This window comes from Sipha flava, unplaced genomic scaffold (assembly GCF_003268045.1).
Source record: "Sipha flava isolate LNK unplaced genomic scaffold, YSA_version1 70_pilon_pilon, whole genome shotgun sequence".
Classification (NCBI taxonomy): Eukaryota; Metazoa; Arthropoda; class Insecta; order Hemiptera; family Aphididae; genus Sipha; species Sipha flava.
The window spans coordinates 589,400-610,155 of record NW_020273610.1 but is presented as its reverse complement, the minus strand read 5'-3'; the positions used below and the strand labels follow the sequence as shown (position 1 = coordinate 610,155).

At 25.3% G+C, this 20,756-nt stretch overlaps 1 protein-coding gene across 1 annotated transcript in view; it reads right to left on the bottom strand.

The window, feature by feature from the left end:
- Nucleotides 1–20,756, bottom strand: part of LOC112692090 (disintegrin and metalloproteinase domain-containing protein 10) — a 68,994-nt gene that overhangs the window by 4,487 nt on the left and 43,751 nt on the right. The window contains exons 4-5 of the mRNA XM_025566639.1: nt 12,682–13,311; nt 958–1,089 (exon numbers count right to left, since the gene is read on the bottom strand). Coding sequence (XP_025422424.1) covers nt 958–1,089; nt 12,682–13,311 — 762 coding nt within the window. The remainder of the gene's footprint in view (nt 1–957; nt 1,090–12,681; nt 13,312–20,756) is intronic.

The following is a 20,756-nucleotide window of genomic DNA, read 5'->3' as shown; positions in this document are numbered from 1 at the left end:
TTTAAAACATTTATTTTATATTTTATAGTGAATATACTATGTAGTAAAATGTATAGCGTAAGTATGATAATGTTTGACACGTCATTTTCATTTCAAGGTTTTTCATACGTATTAGGTAAACAGTGCGTAGGCATGTAAAAGTAAAAATCTACTTTATTGTAGTAAATATAAGTTTGCAAACTTTAAATTGCTTCTTAACTTAGAACAGTTTTCTACATGCACTAAACTCGTTGCTATATAAAATCTATACTTGCACATACGTATAAATTCAAGGTTTTGAACTTGACGACTACAAAAATAATTATCCCTAGCAAATCTCGACTTATTTACAACTCTAGGTCAGAGGTAACTCGTATTGTTTTCTCAATGATTAATATATAATTAGTATATTTCCTTTGATAAAGATTTTATCTCAATAATAAATTGACATTGTGTTTAATTTCGTATCGTTATAATTCGTGATTCAAACAAAGATATAATGTTTCAAAGTTTAATACAGATGAAAACTATCTACCTACTCTTTTTAATAATACGTTTCATTTCGTTAAGAATTAACAGCGACTTATCACCAACGTCTGTTTCCTTAAAATTTGTTTTCATTGTACCGAGACGATATAAGTTAAGGATATGAAACTTTTTTTACTCTTCTAAAGTCATTAAGTAACGTTTGCGGTACTTTTTGAAGCAGCTTTTATAAATGGAATTTTAAATGAGAAAAAAAGATCAAAAAAACAAAAGCCCATCAGTCTAGACGTAAAAATAAATGCATAAAAATGGCACTGATGGTGTTAAAGGGTCTTTTGTGTTGACCTTTTAGAGCGTAAAAATACCTATTGAGTAGCTATAGCAGAATCACTTTATATCCTGCAGTAATGTTTTCTTTTCTGAATGTAAAATTTACAAAGAACAAAACCTTTGAAATATCTATATGTAACATAAGTTGATTTTTCGACTTACCCGAAAATATTTCTAAAAACTTCTCTACGCCGTAATTCCCCAGGAACTTGTATGAAGGGTCCGGGTTGGAGTGCACTTTCACCCTCTTAATCATGAAGCTTATATTGTCTGGTTTACCATCTTGATTAAAGTCTGAAAAAATAATAAAAGTAATAGTAACACTGTACTCATAATATTTTCCTTATTTTCCTATTTTAACCAAATAAATCACCTGTACACGCATATATATATATATTAAACAAGTTTATTAGCTTTAACAATAGCTGTTAGATTTAATAAAAATAGACGCACATGAAATTCGATTATAAAATATAGAAATAATTTTTAAAATTTTTGATCACCATACGAGTAAATCACACAATATAACTTGCGTGATATTTATATTTATATCAAAAGTGGCAATGTACATAATATATTTTATGAAATACCTATCAAGGTTATATAGAGAAAATATAATTAATTATTTTAATTTTAATATTATTAAAATATATACAAAAAATAATTTTATGTTATGACGTGTAGACCTATGAGCTATTTAAAAAAAGGAAAAGTGAATTTACATTTATAAAAAAAAGTTACTCGTTTCAATGAAATCAACTCGTGAAATAATGAGAATAAATTTAATTAGTAGTTTTTTAACGCGTGATTTTAAAATAAATAATTAAAACACTATACCTAGCAAAATTCAAATATTAGTAATTCTGAGGAAAACAATACATTTTTTTCTTCTAATGATTTTTATGAAAAAAAATGTATTTAATCGTCAATATTTTGTACTATGTTTTAAATTAAAAGGATTTCTAATAACCTTTTTTTTAATTGCAATATAGATAAAAACAGAAATCATTTCGATTCCTACATATCCAATTATAATATTTTATTATTAAACTACTGAATTAACTTGTTATAATTTAAGTGTCTCTTTGTTGTGAAAATAAACCGAAAAAAATATTTTTCAATATAAACGTATGATTACGCTAACCAAAATAGCGAAGAGAAATACTGTAATGTCATCAAATAATTCTTAAGTATTAATATAAGTAATATTAATATTTAAATAATAGGTTGTGGAAACTAGGCTATTTTACTATATTTTTTAATACAACATATGTTTTCTCATTTTTTTAAACTAAATTATAAACACTATAAATATCTCGGAATATTAGAATAGAAAAATAAATAGAGACAAAGCCACAAAGAAGACATTTATTTTGAATTTAGCTTGAAAAAGCATTAAAAGCTATATTGAAAATGTTGAATGGTGCTCGTTTCAATGGAAAAAATTTAGTAAAATGCAAAACGCAACGCTATGAAGAATAAAAAAAAAATTTATAAATTCCTGCAACTAAAGTATTAACGGGTATCTAAAAAAAGAAATTTTAGAACAACTGATTAACTGATTAAATATGTGATAATACAAACAATAATTAAGGACTAAGCGTTTACCTGTTCTGGCTATTAAAATAATATCATTAGAATACGAATAAGGGGAATCATTATGTTATTAAAATTATTTTTAAGAAAAATTATTTTTTAATTGGTATATATTAATTAAATCAGTAGTGGTATCTATGCACGAATTATATACAATTACTTTTCCAATTTAAAAATAAATATTACACGTTTTATGGCCTTATAAAAAATAAATGAAGTTTTGTGTATAAATTCTTTGCTAATAAGAAGAACATTAAAGAGATTCCTTAAATAAAAGCTTTTAAAATCGAGATTAACCTTGGAAGGCATGAAAATAATTTCTGTACATCTTTAGATAATGTATGATATTCATTATTTTAACGCAGTGATGTACCAACTGGGATTTTCGTAAAAATTATGAGTTCAATCTAGCAAAAGCCCCTTTGTTAAATATTTATAACTTGAGCCCGGGTTCTGACTTGAAAAAAATGAAACAAACTAGGAGTAAAATAAAATATTCATATGGTCTTAAAAATACAAGCGCAAAATGATTTCTTTATTTTTATTTCCGTTTTAGAAATTTTATGAATTATATCAACGCAAGAAAAACTAGAAAAAGAATACCTAGAAGTTTTTTTTTTTGTTGTTCATATGACGTCAAAACAAAAAAAGTATATATTTGTATTATCTGAAATGAATACTGTATTTTATATGGTTACAAATAGGTAGCGTAAGAAATATGACATGTACACATTTTTTGAAAACATTTTAATTTATAGGAAATACACATGAGGCTGTGTGTGATGATAAATAGCATGAATTATTTATTTATTTATTGTAAGATGATTGATGAGTCATGGGATTTTTCCTATCGTCAAGCTATTGAAAATAATACCATGGGTTAAAGTATATAAATTAAGCTTGGATAGAGAACTCGTTGCATAAATATTTTTAGATAAATTACGTGAGTATTAAAAACAAATTTCTAATAATTGATATAAATAAATAAATTTAGGAAGAGATTTTTCTCTTAAGAAAATAAAAAGTATTTAAAATAATAAAAAAACTAAATTAGTTATATTGTTTTACTGAAAAGTTTTGCTCTGTTAGAAAAAATGAATTGCAATTTTTTATATAAAAATTCATAAAGGTTGGAAGAAATATATAATAAAAAAAATTCTAACTTCGTGAAAATTAAATAATTTCATCCCTTGAATTACAGTCAAACCTAATAAGTCCGTGACGTTTCTGTTTTTACTATAATATGTAACCACGGCTTTTTCATTTTTCCTTCACTTATCTATAATATATTATATATTAATTTAGGTAACATTTATAACTAATTTTAAATATAAAAATTACTATATTTATTCTCCAATATAATTGAAAATATCTAAATTTCAAAAAATATTTGAACAAAAATATACTTAATCATATTTCAATGAAAAAACAAAATAAATTTTATAAATTATTATAATTGATCATAATATAATTCTACTTTAAGTCGAATTTTTGAAATCATCATTAATGCCATCAAGATTTACATATTTAGTCATTTCTTGCCCTATAGTTAAAAGCATTAAGCTATTTAATCTCTCTTGAAGCATAGTACTTCTTAATTTTTATTTCACCAATATTAATTTAGTAAATGATCGCTTACAAGTATAACTTGTAAGTGACATTACTGCAAATTTCTTTATCAGAATAATAAATAGTTCAAAAATACAATGTTTATCAAATTATTTTAACCATTAAAGTCAAACCCAAAATATTTTAGCATCACAGTTGACTTCAATTTGTTTTGTTCTAATATATTACGGCTACCAATTTATCTTGATTGCACTTAAAGTATTTACTTAATACATATAAATGTATTAAATGAATAGGTATATAAAATGAAAATATAAAAAATATAAATGAATCTCTTTATAGTAGTTCGGTTAGCAAATTTTTGTTCTTTGGATAGCAAGGCTATGTGTTCAGGGTATGCAGCTGTATACCCTGCATACCTCCTGCGCACGCCTATGATTTTGTGTGGTTAAAAATATAACTATATTGTATTACAGCATAAGAAAATATGATAACTCAACCGATTTGTGGAAATAGTTATAAGTTTATTTTTTGAAGTAAAAATTTTGAAATAAAATATTATTTTATTTTTGTGAAAAGTTTAAAAAAATTTTCTTTTAGAGTGTATGAATACTATAATTTTCTTAAGTTTTTAAGATTTTATTTTAAACGTATTTATAAACTTTTCAAGAAAGTTATTTTACAATCGTTGATACATTTTTATCTATTCAGAGTTATTTAACCGTATAAAAACTTTATACAACATTTTAGTGATGTAAAAATAAATTATATTTATTTATTATATTGTCTTATATACCAGAAAACATAATTATAAAAGATATTGTGATGATATCGTATCATCATTTTAACAAGATAATTTGTTATGCTTACACACAATTATAACCATAATTAATCATTTTTGTTCCAACATACGTTCGTTGATTATATGTATTATGTTAAACTAAAATTTAAATCTATAACTAATTAACGTAAACACTGGTAATACATTAAATTACAATTTTCAGTATTTGTATCATGCGTTATATATTTTTAGATAATGCTTATATTATATATATGTAAAATAATAAAAAAATTAGAAGTTTAAGTTCAATCAATAGTTTTTGTATTAAATAAAAAATTAATTAACTATATAAAATATAGATATTTTTATGTTTAATTTATTCAAATTTAAAAAGAACGTTCCAAGATCTTATAAAATGTGTGTATTTGGGTGCGCATACACACTATATTTCTTATGAATAAGTGACTAATAGTTAATTTCTTGATTAAAAAATGACTAGTCAATAATGTTAATCCATTAGCATATATATATATATTATAAATATTTAAAAAAAAAAATTGAATATAGGTAACGATTCAATTTACATCGGTAATGTAAATCAGATACTTTTACTCGTATTTAAGATAGTTAAAACATAAAGTAATTGTGTATATTTTCATCGCATTTTAGTATTCATTTAATCAAATACGTTTTTTATTTTAAAATTAACATTTCTTTCAAAAGTTTTTGGTACTGAATAATAAAATCTAATTTAAAAGTAAAATATATTAATTAAAATGATAGAATTACAAAAACTATATTGATTGCAGAAAATGTGACAAATAACTAATGTAATTTCTTTTCTAACAAGCAAACAAAAATTTATAAGAGATAAAAAATGTAAAAATGTTTACTCATGTACATCAGTAAAAATATAATAATACTAATAATATATTATTTATAATAAAAACTTATTATGTATGCTTGTATTTATGTATTTATGAATAAAAAGGTATAGGTATATAATTGATGGAAGTACATTTATTAATTTCTTTTTCTATTATTCAATAAATATGAATAATACGATAACAATGCAATGGAGTTCTTAAATAATTATTTCGTATAATATAATAATATTACATCCACCGAATGTTTTGTCGATTTATTTTTATAAATTAATTTTTGAAGCCGACTACCCTAACTGCCAGAAATATTGAACTTCTGCAGTGCTCATTTTAAAAGAAAGAAGATGTATACAGACGAGCCCACCAAATATATTTATCTTAGCAGGGACCAAAAATATAAAGGGTATATTTTTGTATTCTTATTATAGCTATATTTTCTTACGACACACCTATTCTCACCCCACCAATTCGTATACGGTGAAAAGGGGTCTTTTAAATATCTTATCAGAGAAAGAAAAATTATAATATTAATGACATGTCTTGGTATTTTAAAATATCAGATTTTATAAAACAAGTTTTAAAAAGTTAATACTTCAGAAGTTAAGAATACAAATAATGAAAAACATGGATAATAATTATAATATAATTATATTTTATTGTGCAAATTTGATAATTATCTAATAAAATATCAGGGATGAAAAAAATGTAATTACGTCTATCGGATTGATATATTAATAGTATCATGATATAATTATCCTTTATATTATAATATATAGTGTAACTATATTTTAATATTAAACGCACCACTTCTACTATTAGTATTAAACTTAAATATCATAACATTTGACGTACATTTGATTACAACAACAAACTAGCTATACTAAAATATTCATCAGATATGATTTGATAAGAAGCATGTGAGCATGAAACTATAGTTAAAAACGGTATTATGGGTTGATCGTACCTACCAACAATTCAAAATTGAATTATAAATGTGTAACTGTATTGTAGATTTCTGAATACTATATTATAATATTAACGGACAACTATTATAAAGGATACGTTATTATTAAGTATAATATTTATTTTTTCTTTTCACGAAGTTATCAATATGAGTCGCAGCTTCTAAAAACGTGTCTACAGAATATATACCAAAACTTATATTATACATAAGTACATACAATTGAATTCACCATTCGGTTTGTAATAATATACGTAATGTACTGCGTAGAGTAGTGTTAACTACTGAGCATGTATACGATTATAGTGATACTAAACAAGTTTTGGAGTTTTGCGGAAAAGTATAATCGCAGGACACAAACGTGATGAAGGTTGGCTGAGCATCGGTAATGGCAGGCCTGCGACTAGGAATAATAAATCACGTTTTAGGTAATAGCTGCAGGTACAGTTGTATTATACAACGCCCACAGGACTGATTACCTACATTTAAAAAGTTCATCTTGGCAGTTGATTGGGTATGTTATAATGAAAAACAAAACTGAAAATGATCTCAACTCGCGTTGGTACTCACCGACGCGTCGTTGAATGAGGACGGAAGTAGAAGGAAATGGTACGCGGATGGTCGCACGAATGCGTCGGCGGCGGAAAAACACGACATTAATCAAAGTTTATACATATAAATGGAAAGAGTGAGAGAGAAAGCAAAGAGGGATCGAATGTAGAGAAGCAGAAAAACAAAATAAACTTTTACCTCCCCCACATTTCATTTTCGTCATTCCTACATATACAGGGTAATTTTTTTTTAAACAAATCAAACTAAATTTAAAGAAATACGCAATTTTTTCGAATCTTATTTGAAATTATATATTTTTTCTGAATATTTTTACAAATATAATTAATATCATCAGATTAACGATTCATGAGTCACATTAAAATTATTGAATGTTTGGAAAGAAAAGTGAAATAGAGCATTTGGTTTTACATTACGCTTTTTGAGATTTACGTTAAAAAATCACCCTGTATGTGACTGGGCGGATCTTTATACTCTACCCCTAGAGTTGTTCTCTTTCTGACCCTCAAAACGTGACGAGCAAAGAGAAGCAACTCCGCAAGAGGGGGTTAAAGACCGTTTTAGAATTGCTATTTCGAGATCCGATTGCTGCACCACCGCCTGTTGTCTTATTTTTGCAATCCAACACGCGTTCTATCGAGCGTGCGTGCGTAATAATTATCATTATTGATATTATTTTCAATTATGCTATTGTTTGTTTATTGTTTATTTTTTATTATTTATGTTTATTGTTTATTTTTTATTATTTATGTTTATTGTTTATTATTTATGATAGCAACCAAATGCAACATTGAAATAGTCAGGTACCGGAAGGAAAAGTATACTAATTTATTCGATACAGTACTAATTAAATACAACGTTATCATTATTCTTCATTTTAATTAAATTTTAATACAGACTTAAGCACTTTGTTTGATTATTGTCTATAAGTTTATACATTTATAATCTCAGGTATAACCCCGTAATATAATGAATATATATATATATAATAAATATGAGATAGTCCTAGAAACCGTTAATATCCAAAAATATATTTAGTACTCAAAAAAAACTCAGTTAGACTCGTACATAAAAAGAGTTGATAATTAATATTTTTATATAATAGCGAATTTCATGACGGTTTAGAAAAAATATCCAAACATAATATTATGTAGAAAAATACAATATTACAAAGTAAAGTTGTATCTATAGACCTCCATACTATATAAAATATACCTTCACCAAGAACTATAATTTTAAAATTATATTTAATCATCCCTAAAACGAATGTTACACAAGAAGAACACATCTGCTCAATGGCTTGTATATAAGTAAAAACGTATTTATTTATAAGACTTAAATAATTATAATAACAAATGCTCAACATATGACATGGCTAGCGTATCTACTTATAGGGGAACTCATAAAAATTAAAAAAAAGCCAAAGAGTAGATGAATTGGTGATGTTCTGTCTGTCTTCTGAAATGTATTTATATACGAGTATAGAGCTAGAATAATACAGGTCTAAAAAGAAACTATATTAAGTTTAAAGCTTAAGATTATAATTCCCATAGGATAGACAGTAAATAAGTAAATTCGGGACTTCATGATTAATAAAAACACTTACACGCTGTTGAAGCAGTAGATAACTTCTTATGAAAAAAATCCATGAAGCTGAATATCTTTCATATCTAGTTCAAACAAGTTTAGAATAATGTATTTGGATCTATAATTCCTAGATTACTAGGAAGAGAAGTTATATAGTGACTAAGATTTTGGTATGTATTATAAAAAGTGTGCATACCTATATTATATTTATGTTACGGGCAAAACTAGTTATGACCAACCTCATTTGGGCAAAACTGCCAAAACCGTATACTGACTTTTATCGTAAGGGTAAAACCGTAGAGTCTTAAATATATTTGCTAATATTAAATACAATTTTATTACGATTATATATGAACACGCGTATCTTGTTAATTTATCGCTGTTATTGTATTTTATTAACTCGTTATATTAAAGGTACACAAAATACACCTTATCTAAATGGGGTTTAAATGTATTATTATTTTTAATTATTTATTTTACCATTATAAGAGTACCTAATATTGGTATATATTTATTTTTATACAAATACTTAATATCATTATATTTTTATTATTATTTAAGTGTATTAAATTATATCTAAAGAATATTTTATGATTATTATTTTTTTGTTTTAATATTAGTGAAGTTATTTAAAACGCTACAGTTTGGCCCAAGTGAGGTTTAAATGTATTAATTAAGTTTATTCAATTATATTTGTACAATAATATTTATTTTATAATTATTTTTATTTAATATTAGCGAACGTATTTAAGACTCTACAGTTTTGCCCTTACGATAAAAGACAATATACGGTTTTAGCAGTTTTGCCCAAATGAGGTTGGTCATAACTAGGTTTGCCCGGTCAAAAGCCTAAATATGACATTTTGCCCAAGGATTATGGGCAGTTCGCGTTTTGCCCGATTTCGACTTTTGGCCGTAACATTTACATACCAAACAACTGTTATTTCCTCTGAAAGCAAGTAGAGAACTACACTACATGTATAATATCTAAGTATCTAACATAAATGTTTAATTTATTAGGTTTTTTTAGTTTAATTATAAAAATCTATCTATAAATCTTTCTTAAAAGTTTGTCTATTTAGTAATAAACCAATTATTAATCCATTTAAGTAAAATGCATCGAAAAAACAAAACTAAAACCTGATATTTATAAATAAGAATGATAAAAGACGTAATATTTATGAAAAATAAACAAAATTAAAATTGCGTAAAAACTGCTAAATAATTTTAAGATAACAGATAAATAGAGAATTTTTTTGTTAAAAATTGAGCCGGATGTTTTGCCAATACGATTTTATTTTTAAAGGACTATAGCAATATACTTCTAGTTTTGTTCATCAATTTTAAAGTATTCTTAAATACTAATTTAAGAAATAGCAATATACAAATTTATACATTCATTGCAAATTAAAGAGTCAACGATTCGGTAACTATATATATATACATATAAATTAAGAATTCTGTACTAAAGATATTTTTTATATTAGATTCATTAAAATTTGTTTCATTATATCATTCAAAAATCATTACAATAGTACCATATAATCATTTTGAATTAAATCTTAGCAAACATTACTCTTGAACATCAAGAAATAATATTTTACTTTACTTTTATTAAATGTTGTTAACTATTCCTACTAAAATTGTTTGATTTAACAGTGGCAAAAATAGATATATGTGAGTTTTAAAATGTAATTGTTTTAAATAATATTTCTTATAAATACAAATATCAAATAAATATAATAGATACCGATTATATACAAATTCCTATCATTATTAGAGTATATTATATTATATTATATTATATTATTATAATTATCATTATTATTACTTATCATGATAAGTAATGAAATCGTATTTTTTGTTTAACGTAGCTGTTTTAACGCAGAGATAAACTATAACTTCAATTTGAATTTATATTTTTGAATACTTCGCTATAATACCAACATAATAATATAACTATCCGTGCATAATAACTTCTTATATAAAATACATTATTTATAATGATTTAGGAAACTAATATTAGGCGAACAAATACATCATATTTCGGCCATCGCATACGTCACCCCTCAGCAGCGTAAATTTAAATATCCAATAAAATAAAACAGTAAGTTACAAACGCGTAACGCAATGAATCTGTTAAAAATAAAAACATGCAGACATAACATTTAGCAGATTAAATAAAAACCGAATAAACTACAAACATTTATGCGCGCATTTTGTTTGCAAATTTTCTATACATATACGATTGTTTGAATAAAGTATAAACGAAAAGTCCAAGTCAGTTATGAAAATGTTATTTTAATACGTATTTAGATAAACAAAAACCTATGAGAGCTAGAATAGAGGAAAACTTTCTGTCCTTCGTTATTAATTCGATCCTGTATGCCTAATCCGTAGGAAAAATGCAGTAAATACGAGCGAACGGTATAATAATATTGATTTGCTTACATTTTTACTGAATTTACAACATAATAGTTAATAGCTACTAGAGTAAATAGCTATACATGAGACTTTGTTGAAGCGTAAATACAGGAAATAATAACATAATGTTAATAAATCGAGCAATTAGTTATACCATATGAGTACACCGTATATACGTTAATATGTAAAAACTATAACTCTCATACATAAAAATAAATAATATACAAATGAATGATTTTATAAATATATATTTATTCGAAGAATTAGTGTTTTTATAATTCTTTTTTAGGTTTAATAGAAGTATGTTAGTGTACATTACACAATTTTTTTTTACAAATTCATAAATTCGGTTTATTGGAATTTTTTAAGGGAAATATATTATACTTAAAGTTGACATTTTTTAATAGAATATATATTTAAAATATCATTACAGATAAATATAAAAAACTGAATTAACGGTTAAAAAATCATAAATACCAAATGCTTAGACTTTAGATTAACACACGTTGTAATATGTTGTAATACAACACACGTTGTAATAGCAGGGTCGCATGGGAGATATACTGTGAAATTTCCATGTACTATTCTACATATAAACTTAAAATATTTATAAATTAATTTCAAAATAAAAAATAGGTAAATAAAATATATACAAACTATTTTGTGTGATTTATCATGTGATACGAGTATACAACCTAGTTGGTTATTTCTTTTCCCAGATATTGAGTGATAACATTAACACATTTTACTATATACGTTAATATTATTTACACAACAACAGTGAAATTACAAATCTAGCTTGAAAAAAACTTGATAAATTATGACTATGTGATTATTAACTTATTTCCCTGCTTTACACGGACCATATTTGGCAGCATAGATGATTGAATAGGTCTAATTTCAAGTTGTTTCAAGGTTTAAAGCCAAAGACGATTCATGCCGTCATACCAACGTCATGTTACCGGGTATATTAAATATATATACGAGTTGTATTCATACTGTGCAATATCCTATAATAATAAACTAATTTTAGCTAATACACGCTATGTTTCGACTATATAAGATGAATGACAATGCATTATCAAATGATCGCAAAATTTGTCAACAATTTTTCGAAAATGTCACTAGTTGCTTTTTTTTATTAACTATAACTTATAAGGGAATTGCAAATGTTCAATAATATATTTATTTAATATATATTTGAAAAATTCCAATGTCGTTACAAATTATAGTTAAATAAAACAAAAAAAATTTAACGTTTTCAAAATGAATAATAGAACAACATTAAAACGTATAAAATTGACATACTATATAGTCTATGGGTGTATTGCAAATTTTTTTTAGTACAATTCATTAGAATGTTAAAGAAAATGTATTGTTTTACAAACAATACTCTAAGAAACGTTATAAAAGCGAAAAAATGAGAGTTTTGTTATTCCTTTGTCATGTGTGTACATACTTATGTGTACAACCGAAGTGTATAAAATTCTAGTAGTATCGTAATATTATTTTACCGGTGTTCCTGTAGATGGCGTTCACCCTCTGCACGTGCCTGGTCATGACCTCGATGCACGTTTCCTCCCTGCCGTACTTCTCGAAAAACAAGTGGTCGGCCTGCAGATACAACATGCACGTGGTCTTCCGGTTGTCCACGAAACCGCCATGGTTCTTCTTGCGGTTCTCGAATGGGTCGTAACTGCCGTCGTCCACCACCAGGTTGCTGCTGGCCTCGTCGCCGGCCACCGCGACCAATATCTTCCGCAGGTCATTGGGGTCGTACCAGTTGGGCTTGGGTAGCGTGGGTGTCTTGCTCGTGGCCGACTGCCGGCTACGGTTCACGATGGTCCCGTTCGGCGACCGGATCAGTATCACGCCCTCCGTGTCGTAAGTCTGGTTCACCAACCGCTCGGCGGCAGAACGGCGAGCCCGGCGTTCGCTTAACGACTCCGACATACAGCCGCCGTCCGTCTTCGGCATGGCCACGTCCGACAATTGATATGCGATACTGTGGTATGGAAGCGGAGACGAGCCATCCGTATACCGGGACGACGGTTCCACGAAATACTCTTCGGATGCTGTGCTGATGGTACCGTCGAACAACCCGTCGGCCGTCACGACTCCACGCACGTTCACCGACTCATCATCTACGGAAACAAAATGTGCATTACGGTTTTTATTTTTTAATTGAATTTTTTAATATTATTATGATAATACGATATCTGTACAATTTATTAGGCACAACAAGCAATGCGTGCGATGTAAAGAGAAAAAAAATAACCAACAAAACAACAGACGTGGAAGAAGTGATTAAAGGAGCCTTTAAGGATCATTTAAGAATCAGTTTTTCACAAATATTAGAAAAAAAGGGCAAAAGATTAATTGGCCTAAAAGAGGCAGAGTCATCAGGTGGCTTGCAGGGTTTACTGAACATAATAATATGGGAAAATTTCCATATTATGTATGTTAGAAAAACTATGGTTTTTTTTTTGGAAAACGTCTAGTGTATTCTCCTGTTATTAGGTCGTAACCGGGTAAATTTTTTATTTGGGTATTTTGAGATCGCGAATTTTACCTTGTTTGGGGTAATAAATTTTTTCCGTTGGCTTTCCGGAAGGGAAGAGTTTAAAAATATGTTAATTTGGATGCTATGTTGAAGGTTTATTATGATAACATGTGGCTGGAAAATATTTGATAGATGTTTCTGAAATAATTCCGCTTTATCAGAATCAGAAATAGCTAGAGTGTTATCAATTTTTTTAAAAGGTAGAGAGGGATTATTGAATTTGAGTAATTGTTTTGTTTTTTCCTAGAGGCTGCTATCGGCCGTAGAAAGTTTTGATAATTTTTGTTAAAGTTCATTAGATTTTAGTTTGGCTAGGGTCTTTTTTAAATAATTAGCTAACTTATTGTACAGTTTAATAAATAACCGACTACAAATGTGCTCAATGTTTATCCGTGAATTTAAACAACTAAAAAAGTGTAACTGCACAAACAATCATACGCTATAAATTTAACAAATATTTAGATGGCTATCTATTTTGCCAATTCGAGATATTACTCTGAACCTTTAATTACATGCGCTGGTGTACTCTGTACACAAATATTTTTACTTATCTTGCTCTATTTAGGTACATAGGTTTTTTTAGTTATTCCCCTTATCTAACCTTTCTTTATCATATATATCAGAGATGGGCAATTCGAAGTTACTAGAGGGCCAAATTTTAGAAAATTAAAATCCAGCGGATCAAAGCATAGGAAAAAAATGTCATTCAAAATATGAATTTTAATTAGCATTTATATATACTGAAATAATAAATTCAACACACATGAGAGTACGACACAAATGATAAGAATAAACCGATATAGTTAAATAGTTCTGTACAAACAGCTATGTTTGAGAGCTATACATATACATACATATGATATTTAAATATTTAACAATGTTTAATACCAGATAACAATTATTATATCTATAAGAGTATAAACGATAAACTTTAAAATTTTCTGATTTAATTTTAAAAATAGCAGGCCAATTATGCCATTTATTTTTCTAATATTTAACATGTAAGGAGCATATAAAATCTGTTGTCAAATGTGAAAGATGTACGATAAGTCAGGATAGCGAGGAAGATAGAAAAATTATTTAACAGTAAGATAGTTTTATTTCTTTCAATTAGGTACCTATCATTTAATTATAACATTTTTTTTTATATATATCATTATAATTAGATTTAAAATAAAATTAAGTAGCTCTTTGTTCGACATTAATTTCTGTGTAAATAAAATTGGCATATAAAATACACCGCACGTTTAATAATTGAAAAAAATTGTGCTTGTAGATTAACACATCGAGATTTAATTTAGTTAATTAAATGTTAATCGACAGTTATGATACATTCATTTGTTGCAATTTCACTAACCTATTCTGTTCATAATCTTTTATACGTAAATCAATTAAATTTTACTTTATGAATTAATAGTTGGTGATTTGTAACCATTTAAATTTAATGTTTATTATGTATTAATATATTAATGAAATTAAGTATTCAAATAATTTTGATATATTTTTTATAGACCTCAAAATCATTTAAATCGTATCTTCTAATAAGAATAAAATAAAAATAAAATAAATCTAAAAAGTATACTATATGACTATGACTATAACTCATATTTGGATTTTTATTTCATATTATACAAGTAAAATTTATAAAAATAATTAATAAACTTACTTAAGCAAAAAAGAGAGTTAAAAACTTTAGAGCAAAAGTAAATAATAATAAAAAAAAAAAATTTAAACATTAAAATATTATAAAATAATACAAAAGAATTGCAACGATAACGTTTTAATATTTCACATAAAATTATCATTGAAAAGATAACTCCTCGATCTGTAAAAACATTTTTTTTTTTTTTTTTTGTAGAAATATGTATTCATTTTAGTTTATCAAAATGACAAAAAAAAATTATGATGGTAAAAATATACAATGAATGATAAATATTTTTACCTAACAAAATTTAAATAATTACAGGTGAAGTTCATTTATAATTACCATTTATCATTCAAATTAAAATTCTTTAAGCATAAACACAGTCTGCAAGAAAGAAATAGTAATTATTCTCGGAAATTCTGAACATTTTGTTAATACATTAGAAAAATATGTAATATAATTTTGGAAATATTCCAAAACCTATAAAACACACATAATTTGACGAGTTTATTGTGAAAAACACTCAATCTGTTTTTAATAATATTGTCGTCATCAAAGATAAAATCGAAAAGACTTTTCAAGTAACTCAATTTATTTTTGCGCATCATAAGCTCTTGTCTACGTAATCAAGTTATTGTTTGGTACATTTTTATACGATCGATGTTGAATTTCATTTTACGGAAGAACAGATATTTGAATACAAAAATTACTTTGTAAATTATTTTTTTAATGCTATTAGGGTACTATTTATTATATTACTTTTTTTTAAATTTTTTTTTTTTTTTGTTGAAACATTGTAGGTTTACAATTTATTTCAAAATTTACAGAATAAAATTGGTGTAAGCTTGAACATTAAAACATACATTTCATTTAAAATAATTTAGATATATTAAACGGATAGACCAGTCTCACGGATAAATAATAATAATCGGATTATAACAAATTCAGAATTGGATTTAAGAATAGAAGATAGAGTAAGTTGGATATTTTGAGATTTTAAAAAATTAAAAAGAGTTAAACAATTAAAGGATAAAGAGGGGCAGCTAAAGATAATATGGAAAGGTCGCAAATAATCTCTTCAGAATGTTTAGAACAGTAAGAAGAATCTATATAATATTATTTATACATAAAATAAAAAGGTTTCTAGTTGTATTAAACAAAATAAATATAGCATTTTTAGTATATTATATTAAACACAAACAAATAAAAACAAATACATAAACTAGTAACGGTTATTAACGGTTTTATAACAAATAAATAATATTATTTAATAATGTATAGTAATTGCGATTGATTTAAAATTTAAAAGAATAGTAAATTTCAAGAAAAAAACAATGTTTATATCAAATCTTAATTAACAATATAATACTATTATATAAATTAATATGCATGTAAATGGATAGAAATTTCAAATTTATTTATTATTTTACTTAAATAAATCAGGTTAATAAATTAAAAATAACTATTGTCAAAATGGTGTCATTGACATTAAACTTGAAAGAGGAGACAGAAACTTCATCACAGATGACAAAAGCTAGCGAGTAACTTCTGCAGATGATAAAATATATATATATATATATATATATTTGTCTTAACACAAAGCGGTTTATTGTAGGACATATATTATGGTTACAGTAAACTAATTGCAAGCACTTGTAACATAGGTGTGTACTTAATTCTATTCATGGTTACCAATACTGAAAAACGTAACGGTGAATTTAATCTTAAAATATTCCGCTATATAAATTAGTTACCCGGTACTATTTTCAACAATAGTACACAGTTGTCAATTATTTAAGGAAGATTAAATATGAAAAATATAACTTAATAATGATGATAATATATTTAAATAAAATTAGATACAGTGATGATATGGTGATTTTTACAAACAACATTACTGAATTACAATATTTAGCGGATAGAGCCAGCGAGACCCAGGATTTGATCCATAATATAAAGAAAATGAATACTATCAAACGTTAATAGCTTACGATAATATTGAATAATTAAAGCATAGAACCGGTACAAAAATATAGTCACCTTGGAACTGGAAATAACAATTAATTAAGGATGGGATATTAACAATATAATAAACAGATTTGGAAGACAGAATTTAATGGATGATTTTCATAAATTGACAAAAGTATTCAAATATTACGACTGATTTGTAATTTCAAAAGTATGATTTCCAATATGTTACCTGTATTTCTACACGGAGCTGAATCCTGAAAAATATTTACTGAGTTAACAAAAATTAAGCTTTTTAAACGTTCCTTTAAAAGAAAATGTTAAAAACTTCATGAATATATCATATAGACGATCAAAAGGAATATAAAATATGATAAAATAAAAAAAATTATTATTAACTGTATAAGCATGAAAGTTAGAGTGCATGGTGGATGAAGCGTATAATGAGAAAAAATCAATGATACAAACTGATCCGACCTGTGCATTAAAAGTAAAAATTGAAGCAAAAAGAGTGCGGCAAGAAGAATATCTCCTTTAGAAGAGAAATAATCTCCTCTGCTGATATAATAATCAAATTATTTATTTCTAATATCACTCAGTGGAAAACAAATTGCTAGTATGATTTACAGCATTCAAACAAATATAACCTTGAAAAAAAAAATTAAAAATATATTCTGCACTCAGATAAAAATTTCATTCAAATGATAATACACATTTACTATAAAAATACGAATAAATAAAAATACATCGAAGAAAAACATTAAGACAAAGTATACAAATTGTCAATTAATTTTGAACATATTTTTAGAATACGAATAATAAAGTAACTATCGGAATAAGCGGTATACACACGTTTAATTTTAAAAAAGCACACATGTATTTATTCTTGTAAAAGTGTACAAAAAATCTTCGGAATTAAAAAAGTAATAATAATACATTCTACTGAGAAAACAACTTATGATAACTACGATATGTAACGTTTTATAGAAAGAAGAGAAAGGTGAGATAGAACATGAAATCCAACTAACTAAAAAACGATTTAAAAGTTTTAAATTATTTTTTTTTCTTATAGAAACAAAGAACCAAAAGTTTTTCGTAAACTAGGAACTAAAATCAATACAATATTACGTAAGGTTTTAACAAAGGTGAACATAGAGGACAGTTTAATAGAACGACATACATGCTAAAAATTCACGAAAAAAAAAAAGAAATTAGTTAAATATCATTAATGTTCATACCTTACATAAAAGTATTACTTATATTTAAAATGGACACTTTTATTCTTATAAATTGATCAAACAAAATGCATTGTTATTCATTGTTGTAAACCAAGTTAATATTTTAGCAACGTTTTAATGTATTACTTCATTCATTCAAAAGAGACAAATTACTTTGTTTTAAAACGAGCATGGATTGTTATTTTATCACTGATCATGAATATTAATCATTTAATACAGTGCTATAAAGTTTTGACTGATAAAAACTGGTGTTTGATTAATGAATGAATACCTTTTACAATTACGATTTCGGAATACTTAATTTATCTAACTTTTATAATAAATAAGACCCAAAAAACTTTTTTTAAAGATTTGATGAAATCTTGAATAAAAGATTTTAGGATACTATAAAAGTTTAGTTAAGGAAATTCTTAAAAATAATGCAGAAAAAATATACTTAATTTATTAGTATTTAAAAACATTAAATAGTTAAACATTTAGAAATAAATAAGCTAAATAATTTATACATTTTTTTTAGATACTACCATTTTTTGAATATTCATATTGATCTTAACGTAATTAATTTACGTTAAGATTTAACTTTATCTTTACAAAAGATCACTTTAAGTGATAAACAAAAGCAGAATTATAGAATATTCTTCTTATTATTTATAAAAAATGACTGCATGAAAATTATAAACATGAGCAATTCGTGTATTTTTAATTATATATAGCTGTTAATAAATAATTTGCAAGTACCCATATTATACATTTAAATATATTTTAAACTTTCTGTATTAAAACTGTATGTTAAAATAAAATAACTCATGTTTCATTTGATCATTTTCCATTAATGATTTCCTATTTCAAATATATTTGTGTATTATTGTAATTTATACCATAGAAAAATTGATAGAGTGTAAATTCGTGAACTTATTAATTTTAAAAGAAAATCGAAATGTTCGTAGATTTATTAATATTTTGAATTTATGGTTTATCATTGATTTTGAATCATAAATAATATAATCAACTATATTGAAAGTTTTGATGAGAGAATCGAGAAGAGTGCCAAAAACTAAGTCCATACATTTTGTCCACGTCTTTATACTTATAATGCCTGAAAAACTCTAAAAACACAAAAATATCTACCCAGTTTCATATCTTTCACATTATGAAAATCTAATGTACCCATGTCAAAAAAAGAATAAATACATTTTGATTTTTTTCTAGTATTGATTATACCTAATTTGTTTGTATTTAGTTATAAAATGAAAGTCAATATTTCATAGTCAATAATTTTAATGCAATATATCATAATTGGATCCTATAAAAATTATATTATGTTATAAAGTATAAATTAGATTAATAAACTAATCATTTTTCAATTATTATTCCTATACCCGTATAAGTATATTTATAATATATAGATTCAATGCTATTCCTCACATTTTGTATATAATTTTAATAAATAATGTTAAATTAATTAATTCATTATGACTAGGTAATTTAATTATATTCTTTTGTACTTGATTTTTACATTAATTATTTATTATATCTATTCTTCGTCTGACGTATAATAAATACTAAGAATTTTATAGTTTTGTAATCAGTGTAAATCAGACCAGTATTTTATTAGATATTCAATATTTTGAAGTGTGTAAGTAATAAATAATAATGAAATCGTCGAAGAACTAAAGTTTTTTTTGTTCATGTTATATTCTTGAGTAATGCGATTAAACAAATTAAAAACAAACTTTTTTCTAGTCGAGGTTCCCGTTCGACTTACATCATTAACTCCCCGATATTGTGATTGATGGATTAGCCTCGAACGAATTTCGATAAAAAAAAAGTATTGATTAAATTTAACTCCATTAGAATTTTCTTATTTTATTAATTCATTAATATTATTAATCAAATATTTAATTAAATTTGAGTCATTTAGTTCTCTCTCCGCAGATAAACTAGGAATTTGCTATATTTTTTCGATCATTCATAGATTAAATATAATCTAAGGATCGCTGTGGTAATTAAGTCAATATATTTATTTAAAAGAATTCATTTTGAACCTTATTTGATTAATATATATATATATATATTCTTATTCGTGTAATAAACTATTGTTTTTAAACTAGAGAAAAGCATTATATATATGTATTATATTTATATATATATTATATATATATTATATATTATATA